A 13,513-nucleotide genomic window follows, 5' to 3' on the forward strand; every position below is an offset into this window, starting at 1 on the left:
CTATCAGTATTGGTAAAGAGAAAATCTTTATCAGTGCGCACCCCTACATAAAATGTCTTCCGACAGTGAAATCTGGACAGGACCTGCCTTCGGTGTCAAGAGCCTGTTCCAAAGTACTGGATACATTGTTTCTACTTAAGTAGGCCAGTTCTTCAAGCCGCCTGTTGTTGTCAAAGTCCTTTGCAGGGTCCCTTATGCTGGGTTTCCATGTATTTATTAATGGGAAATCTACTCAGGCTCTCCAGTATGCTTTTAATTAACAACTTGCGTTTTTTCTCACTAAGTGCTAAATAAATAACTTTTTGTTTTGTTTTTGTTTTGTTTTTCTTACCTCTCCTGTCATGGGTGTTGCAGAAAGCTTTAGCCAAAGCTTGTGGGAATGGAAACCAGCTAGGATTAGAAGCAAAAGCCTCCAATGAGGTGGTGTCTCAGCTCTTCCAAACCTCCCTTCCCATCAGCAAGCAAACTATCTTCACTGTGCAAAAGGGAATGAATGAGACAATGAGGTAAAGACTGGTTTAGGAGCTAGGGCTCTAACAAACTGTAATAAAGCAGCTGAAATTACTGGAAGAGCTTATTACAGTATAGAGCTACCTGGAATGAAGTGTATTTTGCCAGATCATTAAGCTCTTTGCTAACTGAATGTAGCTTTGCAACATATCTTGCAATGCAGAAATATTTGTAATTTTGCAAATGTCAGTGGTGTAGAACCAGAGTAAAGCGATACAAAGTGTGTGTGTGTTTTTAAAAGATGCCTGTCTTTAAGCAAAATAACAAATTCTGGCAATCTAAAAACCCTCCACCAAGGACAATGAGCCCAGAGTTGGTCTCCTTTATAAAGATAATAAAATGCCTTTCCAGTTCTGTAGGTACAATATAGAAATCCTTCTGAAATCTGTCTTTGCTATATACAGTGTTAAGCTAGTAATTTCTGAGTACATAAAAGTAGAGGTGCACTAATACATTGGTCCACACTGTATCAGCACCAATAAAAGGAAAATTGACATTATCGGCAATCGTCTTTTTTTGGTTGATGTGGCCAAAAATGTTGCCAATAAATGTTGCATTCATGAACACAGCCGCAGCATGCATGTGGCCAGGAATGCACCACAGCAGCTTGGAGAGCGGCGCTGTGGGGAGGGAAAGGGTGGGGGTGGGGAAGGGGCAGGGGGGTGCAAATCAAGGGCCCCACGGTGAGAGTGTGGAGCTGGGACTGGGACGGGGTCAGGTGCTGAACAGCTGGGGTGGGGCAGGTACAGGATGGAGCTGCAGGTAGCTCATCCAGGAGGGCAGCTCATGCTGCTGCACACACACCCAGGAGAGGCATGGGGGGCATGTGCCTGCCTGATTTGTGTGGGGTAAGGATGAGCTGCCCTCTGTGTGCTCCGGGCCGGGGCTGTGCCAGCCTCTTCCTGGCAGGAAAAGGCTGGCATAGCCACCGGTCCCCTGCCTGCAGTGGGCAGCCCACTCTTGCCCTGTGCACAGATCCAGGGGGCTTGTGCCCTCCATGCCTCCCCCAGGGATGCATGCAGTGGCAGGAGCCCCACCCCCTGGATTAGCTGCCTGCAGCTCTGGCCCCGTCCCACTCCTTCTCTCATTGTGGAGGTCTCAATCTACACCCCCCCCACACACATACGCACACATCCTCCCCTTCCCTTCCCATATTCCTTCGCCCTCCCAACAGACTTACCAGTGGGACACTGCTTTCCAAGCTGCTGGGCTGTATATCAGGAATTGAATCAGTATCAGCTGATATAGCTGGTCAATAATTGGCCATTGGTATTGGCCCAGAAATCTTTTATCAGTGCACCCCTACATAAAAAGTTGGTAAAGTGTTTGAGCAGGCTCTAGTGTTACAGTTGTCAGTTGGTTGAGGTCTGGATGGTTTCTTGCCCAACAGATCACGTGACTTATCTCCTTCCTTAGGTACATCTTAATTGACTGGCTGGTAGAAGTGGCCACAATGAAGGATTTTTCAAGTCTCTGCCTTCATATGACAGTAGGATGTGTGGATCGGTACTTAAAGCTGAGACCTGTACCCCGTGCCCGACTGCAGCTCTTGGGTATTGCCTGCATGGTCATTTGTACACGGTGAGAGTTCCAACTGCTGACTTGCAAGTGTCCAAGTGCTGATGTAGGCCTGCTTGTGCAGCTCTTTTCAGTTCTCTGTACTACGCTAATAAAGAACAGAATGAGAAATAGTCTGGTCCTTATCTCTACATAGGCTGTCTCTTGGAGTGCTGCTCTCTAAAATAAACTTTCTTAATATTTGCAGATGAGATGCAAAATGCTGCTGCTCCCTGAATAGTTATTTAAATAAGAAAAGCCCATTATGATGCAGCATCAGTAGCTCCTTTTATATTAAGCGCTAAGGTTTTACACACAGACTAGTAGCATTGGTATTCCTACTAGGAAGCACTTCAGACTTATTGTTATTCAGATCAGGCCATGTGATGCCCAGAAGAACAAGTTTGTATCTGTATTCATGCAATGTGTGTGGAAGGGAAGTATTTTTAAACTGAACCAGTGCATTGTCAGTTACTTTAATTCCACTGTGGCCTCAGCACCAGTGCTTAAAAAGAGGTTCCCAAACATGGCTCAATTCCAGGCATATGGAATAGCCCTCAGTGCTCTGTCAGTAATTTTCAAGAAGCACTTAACCTGTGAAACAACTTCATGGTCAAGGTTTTCTAGCTGACTGTCTGATGATGACGCAGCTCCATGTTAAAGGTGATGTAAATGCCCCATTAATGTTTTACCTTTCTGCTTCTTGGCCTGAGACACCATTTATTGGTGCCTTTTCTAAATTGTACTACCTTCCTCTTTCCCACTGGGGAAGTACCTTCCTAGGATACCCATGAGCATCCAATGTGCAAGAAAAGCTCAAAGTGTGACTTCCCCTAATTATTTGTGTATACTGCAGCTTCATCAGCAAAGAGATCTTGACAATACGAGAAGCTGTGTGGCTAACAGACAACACATACAAATATGAAGATCTGGTTCGAATGATGGGGGAGATCATTTCTGCCCTAGAAGGCAAGATAAGGGTGAGTTTTTGGGAAATGAGTGGCATGTTCCTTTCTTCAACTCTCACTTCCTAAATAATGAGTAGTTGCTGTGCTCAGTGATGAGGTAGTGTAGATCCTTTTCCCAATCTCTTTTTGAATTAGATTTTGTTACTTCTGATACTCAGAACAAGGATGGTTTGCTTCTGAGATACAGGTGACTGGGTACTGAATTCAAATAAGAAGCTGTGAGCCAGCTGCGGGACTCATGTCCTTGGTAACCCTGCGCTTGCAGGTGCTTACTGCTATTCTTGAGGAGGTTAAGTTTTAGCCCTCTTGGGACTAAGTTTAAAGATGAATTGTTCTGCTTACCATGGGCAAAGTATCTCAATAACCTGGGTTGGTAAGGAGCCATGTTATGAAATGAAAAGAGACTGCTGCTTGGGACCACTTCCATTCAGAATGTCATTGTGTCTGATGCTTGACTGTTCTGAAGTTTTGCCAAGCTCTGTGTTCACCCTTGTGTTTAGATTCCTACTATTGTGGACTACAAAGAAGTGCTGTTGAACATAATCTCACTGGAGAGAAGAACTCTTCACCTGTATGGCTTTATCTGCGAACTCTCACTATTAAACACAAGTCTTTGTGCATATTCCCCTGCCCATCTGGCTGCTGCAGCATTACTGCTAGCTAAGATATTGCACAGGCAAGGTAAGGAACAGTTTGCTGCTAATCATGTAATAAATGGACTTGCAGGGAAACCTGTCCTGTCCGCTCTGATAGGCATCATTTGGCACAAAAGCCAAGTGTATACTTAATTCATTGTGCCAGACTGCCTTGGTCATCTCAAAGGTGAAACTCTTTAGAATGATGTGATGGGCTCGGCTCACTTCCCCATACTAGCATTGGTGGGCTCAAGTTGGCACAAGGCTTGCATTGCCATGGGCTATGAAAAGATTGAGGACTTATTTTCACTGTTAAAGGTACACTGGGTTATGCAGAAAGGGACTTCTGAAGGGAGCTGTGGCTGCCAGCACTAGGAGCCCATCAGCTGTATCTGAACTCAGACACATAATCTGAATACCCCTGCTACTACTAATAATAATGATCTTGTGTAAAACCACCTGATGTTAAGAGCTGCTTGTTCAGAATGTTTCTGAACTGGTGTTGATAATCTCTTCTTCAGCACATCCATGGACCAGCCAGCTGTCTGAATGCACTGGATTTTCCCTAGAAGACCTGATACCCTGCATGCTGAGCCTCTATCAAAAATGGTAAAACCTTCATAGCTTTTTCTGAGTAGTTTTGAGTGGTGCTCGGATGGGTAGAAGTATTTGGAATCCATGTGTTACAGACTTGCTGCATAAATCTGAACAAAATATTGATAATTGTTATGTTAGAACTGGGGAGATGGCTCTGGCAAGGATATACTTTGCTCCTTGCACTATGGGAAAGGTTGAGGGTGTTATTGATAATGTAGCTAAATGATGACCGCTTCATTCATTCAAATAGTAGAGCCTTGGTTACAGGAGATATACTTCTCACGGCTAGCAGCCCCAGCCTGTCAAAACTCCCTTGTTTCATAAAGCTGGGGTGCGTTTGTCAGCAGTGAAGGGAGCCCATCATGGAAGGTATCATAAGCAGATCTTACCCTCTGTTATAAATATGATAAAGGGAGGAGTTTGGTCCTGGAGCTGCCTCAAAGCTGAGCTATCCATCCTGCTCTGCTGACCTGTTGCTATTTCTGTTGAACCAGAGCTGTTGAGAGATCCTCCAGAGCTATGAAACAAAGGAATTCTACTAACTAGTCCTGTACAATATAGTGACATGTGTTGTGGTTTTTCTTAGTTTCCATGATGATGTCCCAAAGGATTATAGGCAGGTGTCCTTGACTGCTGTAAAACAACGATTTGAAGATGAGCGTTATGAAGAAATTGGCAAGGAGAAGGTGTGTTAGTAGCCTTTTCTCTTCTCTATTCTGTGATGACTCGCATCCTCAGCAGAGAAATCTACATGGCAGTATGTACAGGACTCACTAAAGCAATGGTTCTTAACCTGCAGGCCGCATGCAACCCAATCTGCACACTGCTGCAGGCCATGTGACATCCTGTTAAATGGATACACAGGAAGTAAGTTGTGTGGGTGCAGTCCATATAACACATTGAGAACTGCAAGTGTGGCCCACTCAAGCAAATAGATTGAGGACCACTACACTAAAGGAATAGTAATAGTGGAGAGGTGCACAAGTAATGTGTGATGTTAGTGCTGCTTCCCGTCAGAAGTATACATTGCACAGTGGGGCTGTAAATGCCAAGGAGCAGTTCCAGATTGAGCAATCAAATGCCCTGATGCTTGGAGTGCACTGCTGTAATTGTCTCACTAGGCTATCTTGCTTTTTAGGTGATGAGTTACAGCCAGCTCTGTCTGCTGTTAGGAGTGAAGCAGGAGGACCCAGAGCCCAGTCCCTTGCACATGAGTGCAGTAGAAATTCAAACTTTCCTTAGCTCTCCTTCTGGAAAGAGAACTAAAAGGTTGGTAAGCTGATAATTCCATGTGTGCGCGCTCCTGTTTGTGTGCATACCCATGGGACTTAGTATAACTCAGAAGGGAGGTCTCTCCTGGGCATAAGCCAAGGGGTACCTGGCTTCCCTAAGACTGTGCACACACATCAGTGTGGCGTTTCCTCCTTCCTTCTATTCAGACCTTCCATTCTTTAGAGATCCAAGCAATTCTTTCTCATCACCCAAAGAAAGTGTTGGATTTGCTATGCAAGTTGTCAGTTTTGTAGCATTCTCTGGAGGAGTTTTTATAGCTAAGTGAGCAGAGATTGGCCTGGTCTTTTCCTTCCTTTCATCCATATGATCTCAGGCTAACTAACTTCTGGCTTCCATGCTGCAGGAGAAGGGAAGACAGCATTCAGGAAGACCGGGGCAGTTTTGTAACTACACCCACGGCTGAACTGTCCACCCAAGAGGAGAGTCTTCTGGACAACTTTCTGGACTGGAGCTTAGATTCCTGCTCTGGGTATGAAGGAGATCAGGAAAGTGAAGGCGAGAGAGAAGGAGATGGTGAGTTGTGCATCTTCCTATTATTTCCTTGGTTGCTGAAAAAGCAAGTCCTCTTTCAAAGGACAACATTGAAAGGCCTCCTTTTTATTGTACTCTGGAGAGAGTACCTTTACACAACAATCTTAGCATTACCGAAATGTTATGCATCTCCAGGACTCCCTCATTCTTTTGTGCTGCTGGAAAATATTTGGTTACAAGTCTCAAAAGTTTTTGTTCATTGGCTTGAAATTCAGGAAGATGAACTGCAGCCTGTTCTAAGCATGTTCTGTTGGACTTGAAGAACTAACAAGGGCAGTATTCCTGGCTGTCTGTTAATAGACTTCACTGTTGCTGTGATCTGCTCCTCACCATCCCCTGCTAGAATTCTGGAAAGTGCTAAGAATTCTGTGGCAGCTTAGTCAGTACTGCAGTATCTGTGTTTCTGTCAGTGCTGTATAACTCAGTGCTTTGTATATAGCCTGTCCTGCATGCCAGCAGTGGGGTCCCTCTTGCACAAGGGAACATTCTGAGCTTTCAGTTCTGTCTTAATCCATCCAGGATTCAAACTTAAGCACTCAGGATTCTCCAGCCTGTGCTGAGGCTCTGCCTTTCTTGGCTACACTGTACTCCAGTATATCCAACTAGAAACTAACCTGTTCCTTTTGATCTTTTGTCAGTAACAGCTCCCAGTGGAGTCTTGGATGTAACTGTGGTCTACATGGATCCTGCAAAGCACTGCTGTCAGGATTCCAGCGATGAAGATATCCCACCCACAGTGCAGTCCCGACAGGATGTTCTGGGGAGGGAGGCTGACCAACAGTGGCCCACACCCCTGACCCCAAGAGAACCTATGCTAGAGGCCAGTTCAGGCTATTCCTCTGTCAACAGCGCTAGTCCTACTTCCTCTGCAGACAGTAATTTTGGAGCATCTCTCAAAACTACCTCAGTGCTGTCCCTGAGCAGTTCCATGAACAAAGGGCCATACCTGTCTTACTACTTGAAATCATGTTTACAGTCTGTCCACTCCAAACCTTGCAAGGGCCAGTGTGACAGAAGGCAAGTCAAGCGGAGAAATGTGGCTGAACGCAGTGAAGAAAAGATGAACTTGGGCTTCTTGAGCCTCTGATTTCATGCTGTTTACTTTTACCTAAAAGGGTTCCTGGAAACCAGTATTTCTGTGTATTCTTGCAGGGGAAGGTAGTAAGTAATTATTGATGCCTGTATAAGCCAGCCCCTCCTCTCCCAGCTAGCCTATGCCCATCAGGGTCTTCAAGCCCAGTTCCTGCTCCTGTGGCCCATTACTGGGCCACCTCATTTCTAGGCAGCTGCTTTTTAAAATGGCCCTTCTACTTTGATCCTATGCAAATTAAAACCCCTCTTTCCATTCTAGTCTTGAGCACATGTTAAGTAAAGAGCCCCTCTATACCATCCACTGCTGGCTTGTCACCTTTTACTTCTAGCCTCTGCTAGTAGGTGAATACTTGTGTCCTCCATAACTTCACTCTTTGGGTAGCTGACTCCAGAAGGGAAGCAAGTTTTGTCCCTTTGTTATGCGATACATGTAACACTATGCTCAAGTTCCAACTGAAAAGCTCAGTCCATTTCTGTGGCTTCACTCTGCCAATTGCTTGCTCACTCAAGTGGTGTCCCCCATTATGTGTGCACACAGTTCACTACTGATCATTTTTATGGATACAAGGAAAGCAAATGGAGGACCAAGTCCTCACGGTACAGGTAAATAGAGGTTTACTCTGTATCAGACCTGAACTTTTAAACTTCCCTTCTACCCATCAGGCATTGAACCCAATCCCACCTGGGTGTAGTCTCTCTCACCTCCAGTTAGAGGTGTAGATAAGGCAAATCCAGCATTCTGTCTAGCTGCCATATGTTCTCTCTCAGTTGAAGAGCCTCCCTTCTGTGCCTTAACACTTCACTTCCTTTAGTACTGCTGCAGACTGTAGCTTTGTTCTGTGGTTAAACTGCCACCTTCTCCTCCTGTAGGTCAACCTTACTTCCTGTCTATTGCATATTATCTTCCTGGCTGTTTCCAACATGTCCAAGTTGAGTACATATCATTTTGAACACTAGAACAGAGATGGCACTGCAGTAAGGGTAACTATCGCTTCTGGATAAAGCCCTGGCTTAGATATCTCCCCACTGCATTCCAGCCAGCCAAGGAGAACGTGTGCAATTCCCGTAGCTGAGCTCAAAGTCTCATGCCTAATGCAGGCTGGAGAACCTATAAATCACCATGTTGCAACAAGCCCAAGGCTGTGGATAAAACTGCTTCATCCTATGGATGGTTTGTTACACGATGGGTTGCCTTTTGAACAGGGTGTAAGTGTTAAGGTACCAAAGTACAAGATTTCTGGGAGCTATGTCACTATATGAACTAACACTGGAACTGCACATCATATTCCCCCTCCTTTATTTTAGAAGTTACTGTGGCAGAGACAATGACAGTTATCTACAATGTAGTGACTTTTTGATAAAATAATTTTTTAAATATTAGACTCCTTGTTTTCTTTACACATGAGCACAATGCTTAATTTAATGAGTTGATATCAATTGGTAGTTATGCTGGGGGTAGATTTAATGTTCATCTGCCCTGAAACACTTGAACCAGTTGTCACAAGAACTGAGTGGCTGAGACTAAGCTCTAGATAAGGCTGTGAGTAAGCTAATGAATAGCATCCTTAGTATTAATACTACTAGTAACTGTCTGTAGTAATCAAGATGATATTGTCCTTTTCAGTAGAGCTAGATTTAATTGTTGTATTGCTTCTCCAGGATATATAGTGGAGATACTGTGAAAGTGGCTTTCCAGTGGTTGAGCTGCCCCTGAAGGGGGATCCCAGCTTCAAGTAAGCTGCCCTTTTTTTTTTTTTTAAGTGAGTGGATCTTATAGCCAGCACCAGGTGTAGCTTAGAGCTGTTAAAGCAGAAGAGATAGGACTCATCTTTATGCAAAAGGTAAGAACTGAGCTGGAGACAACCAACCCAACAGCAGAGCTAGTCAGCCAACAGTTCTAGAGCTCATGCAACTAGCCTGACCATTTCCCTAATGTCATTGAGTAAATCTTGGGGAGAAAACAAGGTGCAACATCCCAGTTACTCCCTGCCTCTACCAACTCACAGCTGGAGCCCAGCCATGGGAGAATGTTTTTGGCAAGCAGAGGGAGACAGAAGATTATTAACTCCTCTTCGGGGCTAACACAGAAGAGGGCCCCATACTGCTGAAATCACATGGAGTTTACCATCAGGACAATAAATCTTACCGCTCAGATCAAAGAATTGTGACATGCACTTGGTGCTTTACACGAAAACTAGCTACTGCATACAGAAAATTGGATTCTATTTCTAGCTCTGTCACTGCATCACATCCAAGTAACTTGGGTCAAGTTATTTTGTCTGAGCCTCCAAGGTCTGAAATAGACTGTCGCTGGAGGCAGTTCAAACACCGATTTTGAGCACCTTCAAGAGATAGTTGGATGCTTATCTTGCTGGGATCTTATGATCCATGCTGACTTCCTACCCCTGGGGCAAGACTCGATGATCCTCCGGGGTCCCTTTCAGCCCAAATGTCTATGAAATCCTTGTTTTGCCTCTAGGAAATGATTAACATCCAGAGGAAGGCCTCCACAGCAAATAAAAAGATTGAGACTAGAAGGCTACAGGTTCCATCTGAAACAAGTTTATTAGAAAACATTTCTAGGAAGATACAAATGTTTAAAATTCCCAGTTTCTTCCCCTTCACCAGGTTCAGCCCATCTTCATGGCAATGTGTATAGGTGCCTCAGTAATTCCAAATGGCTGGGTAGCCATCTACCATGAAGGAGTAGGTCTTCACATTAGCTGAAGCTCATAAAGCATCAGTGCTGGCTCAAATTTCAGTTTTTAACTTACGGTAAAATCTCTAAGAACAATCTATAAAAGTCACAATTCTAGAACAAAATGTAATAGCACAGTGAGAGCTGGCTGCACAGCTGGGCGTGGGGCACCCCTTCCAGCAGGCCTACATTTTCAGTCTCAGTCAAGTTTCCTCAAATCTGAAAGCCACAAAGGAGTGCATTAATCATGGAGCAGAATGTGACTGGCCAGCTCTAGCCTGTTCACTGACAGCAGCACCATGTGAAGCTGAAATTTAAGTCATGGGGAATAAAACCAGCCAGGCTTGCATAAATCTGCTTCTTAACTAAGACAATAGGCCAAATTCAGTTCTGGAAGGAGGGGTGCTGCTTCCCCCCTTCTCATGCAACAGGAATCAGATTAGGGATGAATGTAAGCTATTAGTTCATCAAGTATCAATGAATTTATGGGCTCCAGAATGGAACAAGCAGTTCTACCAGTGCAGAGGTAACAGGATTTGACCAATTTATGGCCCACCTATAGGTATTATCCTTTGTCCCCTTTGATGTCCTTTATCATATGATCTATGGGCACCCCTAAGCCCAGAGTGGCAGAAGCAGTGTTGGAGAGGCCTCAATCCTGCAAACATGAGTCTGGAACAGACACAACAACCTCTGAGAGCATTAAATAGCAGTACCTCAGCAAAGCTATAGTTAGAAATTTGTCTTTAAAAAGGGAAAGGAGGCAGGTCTCCTGTGCTTGACCAGTGTACCTGAAGTGGAACCTGTTTAACTGGATAAGTACAAGTGAGAGCCTGGACACCTGTATACTGAAAGACTGTTAATGTCTAAAGCAGTGGTTCTCAACCTTTTTAAACTCAAGGACCTCTTGAAAAATGTCAGTGTTGAGTTTTCACTTATTTTTTGACTACAGAAAAATAATGGAACAATTATTCTGTTGCAAAGAACTCAAAGACCACAACAGATCACTGGTTCTGGCACTACAGATTCCTGTTTGAAATCTCTAGGTTTATCTTGTGAATCATGTGATGGTGTTTGTACACCTAACTGCTAATACTGCACAGCACCCTGGCTGAGTATCACTGGTCTAAAGACTCTGTTTTCCCCCTGCAGACAGGGCTTTGGCTCTAGGATGCTCAGTGTGTGTGTGAGTGCTGCCAAGTGCAAAAGCCAAATGTGAATAAAAGGCATTAGAAATCTTTCTTTAGGCCTTTGGAACAGACCCAGACAGCAACCCCCTTGCTGGGCAGTGATCTTCCAGCCAACTTAACCGAAAGAAACAGTCAGGTTCCCTGGTGGATGATAAATGGGAACAAAGTGTTCAGGGGAAAGACTAGGGAGTCCTGGTAGTAGGCTCTCTACCAGACCAAGGCTCTTCCCAAAAGGTAAGTCCCACACCTTGTAGAAGCTTTTCTTGATCTCTAGCTTGTGAGATGACCAGCTGGAAGAGTTGGGGAAACTGATCAGAGGTGGGAGCAAAGGGCAGGGGACTTGAATACTAGAAGAGGGCTAAGGAATGGAAAAGGAAGACACAGCATGCTGTAAGGGATTATGCGGAACATGACTCCTTCTGGAGCTTATAAAAAGTGTCTGGGCTCAGGCTCTCCCCCCACCTTTTCACTCAGTGACCATGTCTACACAAGCACTATTTGTTTCCCTGGGGACAAGAAGCTGCAGCATACCTTGGGCCACTGCTATTCATCCCTGGCGAATGCCTGTGCCATGCGCCCTCTGGTGCACGGCAGTTTACCTTGGATGGGGTAGGGGAGGCTGGGTGCTGGCCCCAGCAGCCTTACGTGGGATCCTGGGGGAGCTGCAGCTGAAGTGTGGCTCCGGCAGGCTGGCTCACTTTTTTAAGACATGGGTTTTGTTTGACCCCAGGATCTCCCAAGGTAAAGCCCCCCCACACACACACTGCAAGGTAGCAGCGCAGGAAATGCCTGCATGTGCAGTGCCATATAGCATACCTCTGCACTCATCTGGACAGGGCCAGTGATGAGAACAACCCTTCTTGTAGTGGCACACGTGCATAGGGGAGATTTTTTTTAGAACAGGGCGATGTTCCCCACTTGTAGGGGGAGCAGTGGGAGACCCTGCCTCCCTCACCTGCAATCAAAATACATTACCTAGGGCACCATGTTGACATCCACTGAGTCATAAGGTGAAGCTCTCATCCTCTCCAGTGGCTTCCTCCAGATCTCTCGCAGAGCCTTGTAGTCTGGCTTCTCCTCATACTCTAAAGCCATTGCTTGCTGCAGGTAGCTCTGTAGGGCACCTGCCACACACCAGGAACTTCAGTACAGATGACTGTTTCCAGAGAGCAGCACACCCAGCATTTCTGAACCAGCTGCTAACCACCACCAAAGCCCCCCTCATTGTTAGACAGTTGGAGGGACTTGGCTTCAGATATATGCAACTTGCCCAAGGTCACCCAACATGTAAGTGGCAGAACTGGGAAAAGAACCTGGTTTCCCCCCCTCCAACATTTGTTTTGCTCATTGGCTCATACTGCCTTCAAAGCTAGGCTCATGAACATTGCCCCACAGTGTGCAGAAGCTGATACAGTGTACACCCACCCTTGTTCCAGCACAAAGGAAGTGAGGGAGCCCGAGAGCTGGCATGTCACGGTTCCTCACTCGCACAAGAGAGAAGCTTTGAGCTTCAGTGAGTAACAACTCAACCCCCACTGCTCTGTGCCCGTCCATTCCAAGGCCCTATGCTGTTCAAGTCCATACCTGGAATTGTTTTCCGGACATAGCACAGTCTCAGGAGGCCAGTCACATCCATTCTGTGCCTACAGCATTTGACAAACATTTGGTGATAAACAGCAGACACAAGCAGAGGACCCCAGAGCAAGCAGCCTCCAGACATGTGGGCAGATTAAGGCTGTGCTGGGGTGACTGAATTAGAGATGGCCGAGCCCACTCTCTGGGGGACAAACCAGATCTCACTGCGCATCTGTCTGAAATGCTGGGACAAAGCCTGATTCCACTGGAGTCATGGGAGTTAACTTTCAGGGGAACCAGCCCTTACAAGCTGGGTGTCTTGTTAATTCTGACTAGATCAAAGCATCTAAGTGTCCCCTGGGAATTATGAAACCTCTGATTTTACTCCTTTACTCCCAAGGCCCCCACAGAGTGGTCAGCCATTTCTCCCACCCCAGAGCTCACCTCTTTTTCTGCTCCATCACAGCTTCAACGTTGGCCAGCTCATTAGACCAGGGCAGGAAGCCGCAGAGCCACTTCAGCAAGCAGTAGCCCAGAGACTCCAGGTCACTCCGGCGAGATGGAGCTGAGGGGAGGGAAAAGAACAAAAAAAGTTTACATATGCTCAAGAAATTCTTTGAGAAAGCAGAGTCTGAGAGATGAGTAAAGAGTAGCGTTGTGTGAAATTTTGATGAGCGTTTCATTTCAAAGCTGTTTCAATGCATTTTGAGCTTGAAACAATGAAATTGAAACAACACAAAAGGCTTCAAAACAGCTTTGAAAGGAAATAAGGGCACTTGAAACATTTTGAAACATTTCGAGTTTTGAAGTAGGCTGGTGGCAGGTGGGGGAGAGCCACTGGCCATGGCTGCAATCGGAGCCAGGGCT

At 45.5% G+C, this 13,513-nt stretch overlaps 2 protein-coding genes across 4 annotated transcripts in view; one reads left to right on the top strand and one right to left on the bottom strand.

The window, feature by feature from the left end:
* The window catches only part of LOC109290851 (cyclin-F-like), a 16,816-nt gene extending 8,258 nt beyond the window's left edge, over positions 1 to 8,558 (top strand). Inside the window, exons 3-11 of the mRNA XM_019507665.1 lie at positions 355 to 506; positions 1,927 to 2,091; positions 2,924 to 3,047; positions 3,536 to 3,716; positions 4,192 to 4,279; positions 4,854 to 4,953; positions 5,406 to 5,536; positions 5,904 to 6,073; positions 6,730 to 8,558. Of these exons, the coding sequence (XP_019363210.1) occupies positions 355 to 506; positions 1,927 to 2,091; positions 2,924 to 3,047; positions 3,536 to 3,716; positions 4,192 to 4,279; positions 4,854 to 4,953; positions 5,406 to 5,536; positions 5,904 to 6,073; positions 6,730 to 7,178 (1,560 nt within the window). The 3' untranslated portion in view covers positions 7,179 to 8,558. The remainder of the gene's footprint in view (positions 1 to 354; positions 507 to 1,926; positions 2,092 to 2,923; positions 3,048 to 3,535; positions 3,717 to 4,191; positions 4,280 to 4,853; positions 4,954 to 5,405; positions 5,537 to 5,903; positions 6,074 to 6,729) is intronic.
* A 1,165-nt stretch (positions 8,559 to 9,723) lies between these two features.
* Positions 9,724 to 13,513, bottom strand: part of VRK3 (vaccinia related kinase 3) — a 20,041-nt gene continuing 16,251 nt past the window's right edge. For 2 of the 3 annotated variants that reach the window (XM_019507667.1, XM_019507668.1), the window contains 4 exons: positions 13,091 to 13,211; positions 12,656 to 12,714; positions 12,047 to 12,195; positions 9,724 to 10,100 (listed from right to left, as the gene is read on the bottom strand). In XM_019507667.1, the coding sequence (XP_019363212.1) occupies positions 12,047 to 12,195; positions 12,656 to 12,714; positions 13,091 to 13,211 (329 nt within the window). In that variant the 3' untranslated portion in view covers positions 9,724 to 10,100. Of the gene's footprint in view, positions 10,101 to 12,046; positions 12,196 to 12,655; positions 12,715 to 13,090; positions 13,212 to 13,513 lie in introns of those variants that run through there. The other variant, XM_019507669.1, reaches the window with a different exon arrangement.

Source organism: Gavialis gangeticus, unplaced genomic scaffold, assembly GCF_001723915.1.
Source record: "Gavialis gangeticus isolate Ggan-Ray unplaced genomic scaffold, GavGan_comp1, whole genome shotgun sequence".
NCBI classification, from domain to species: Eukaryota; Metazoa; Chordata; order Crocodylia; family Gavialidae; genus Gavialis; species Gavialis gangeticus.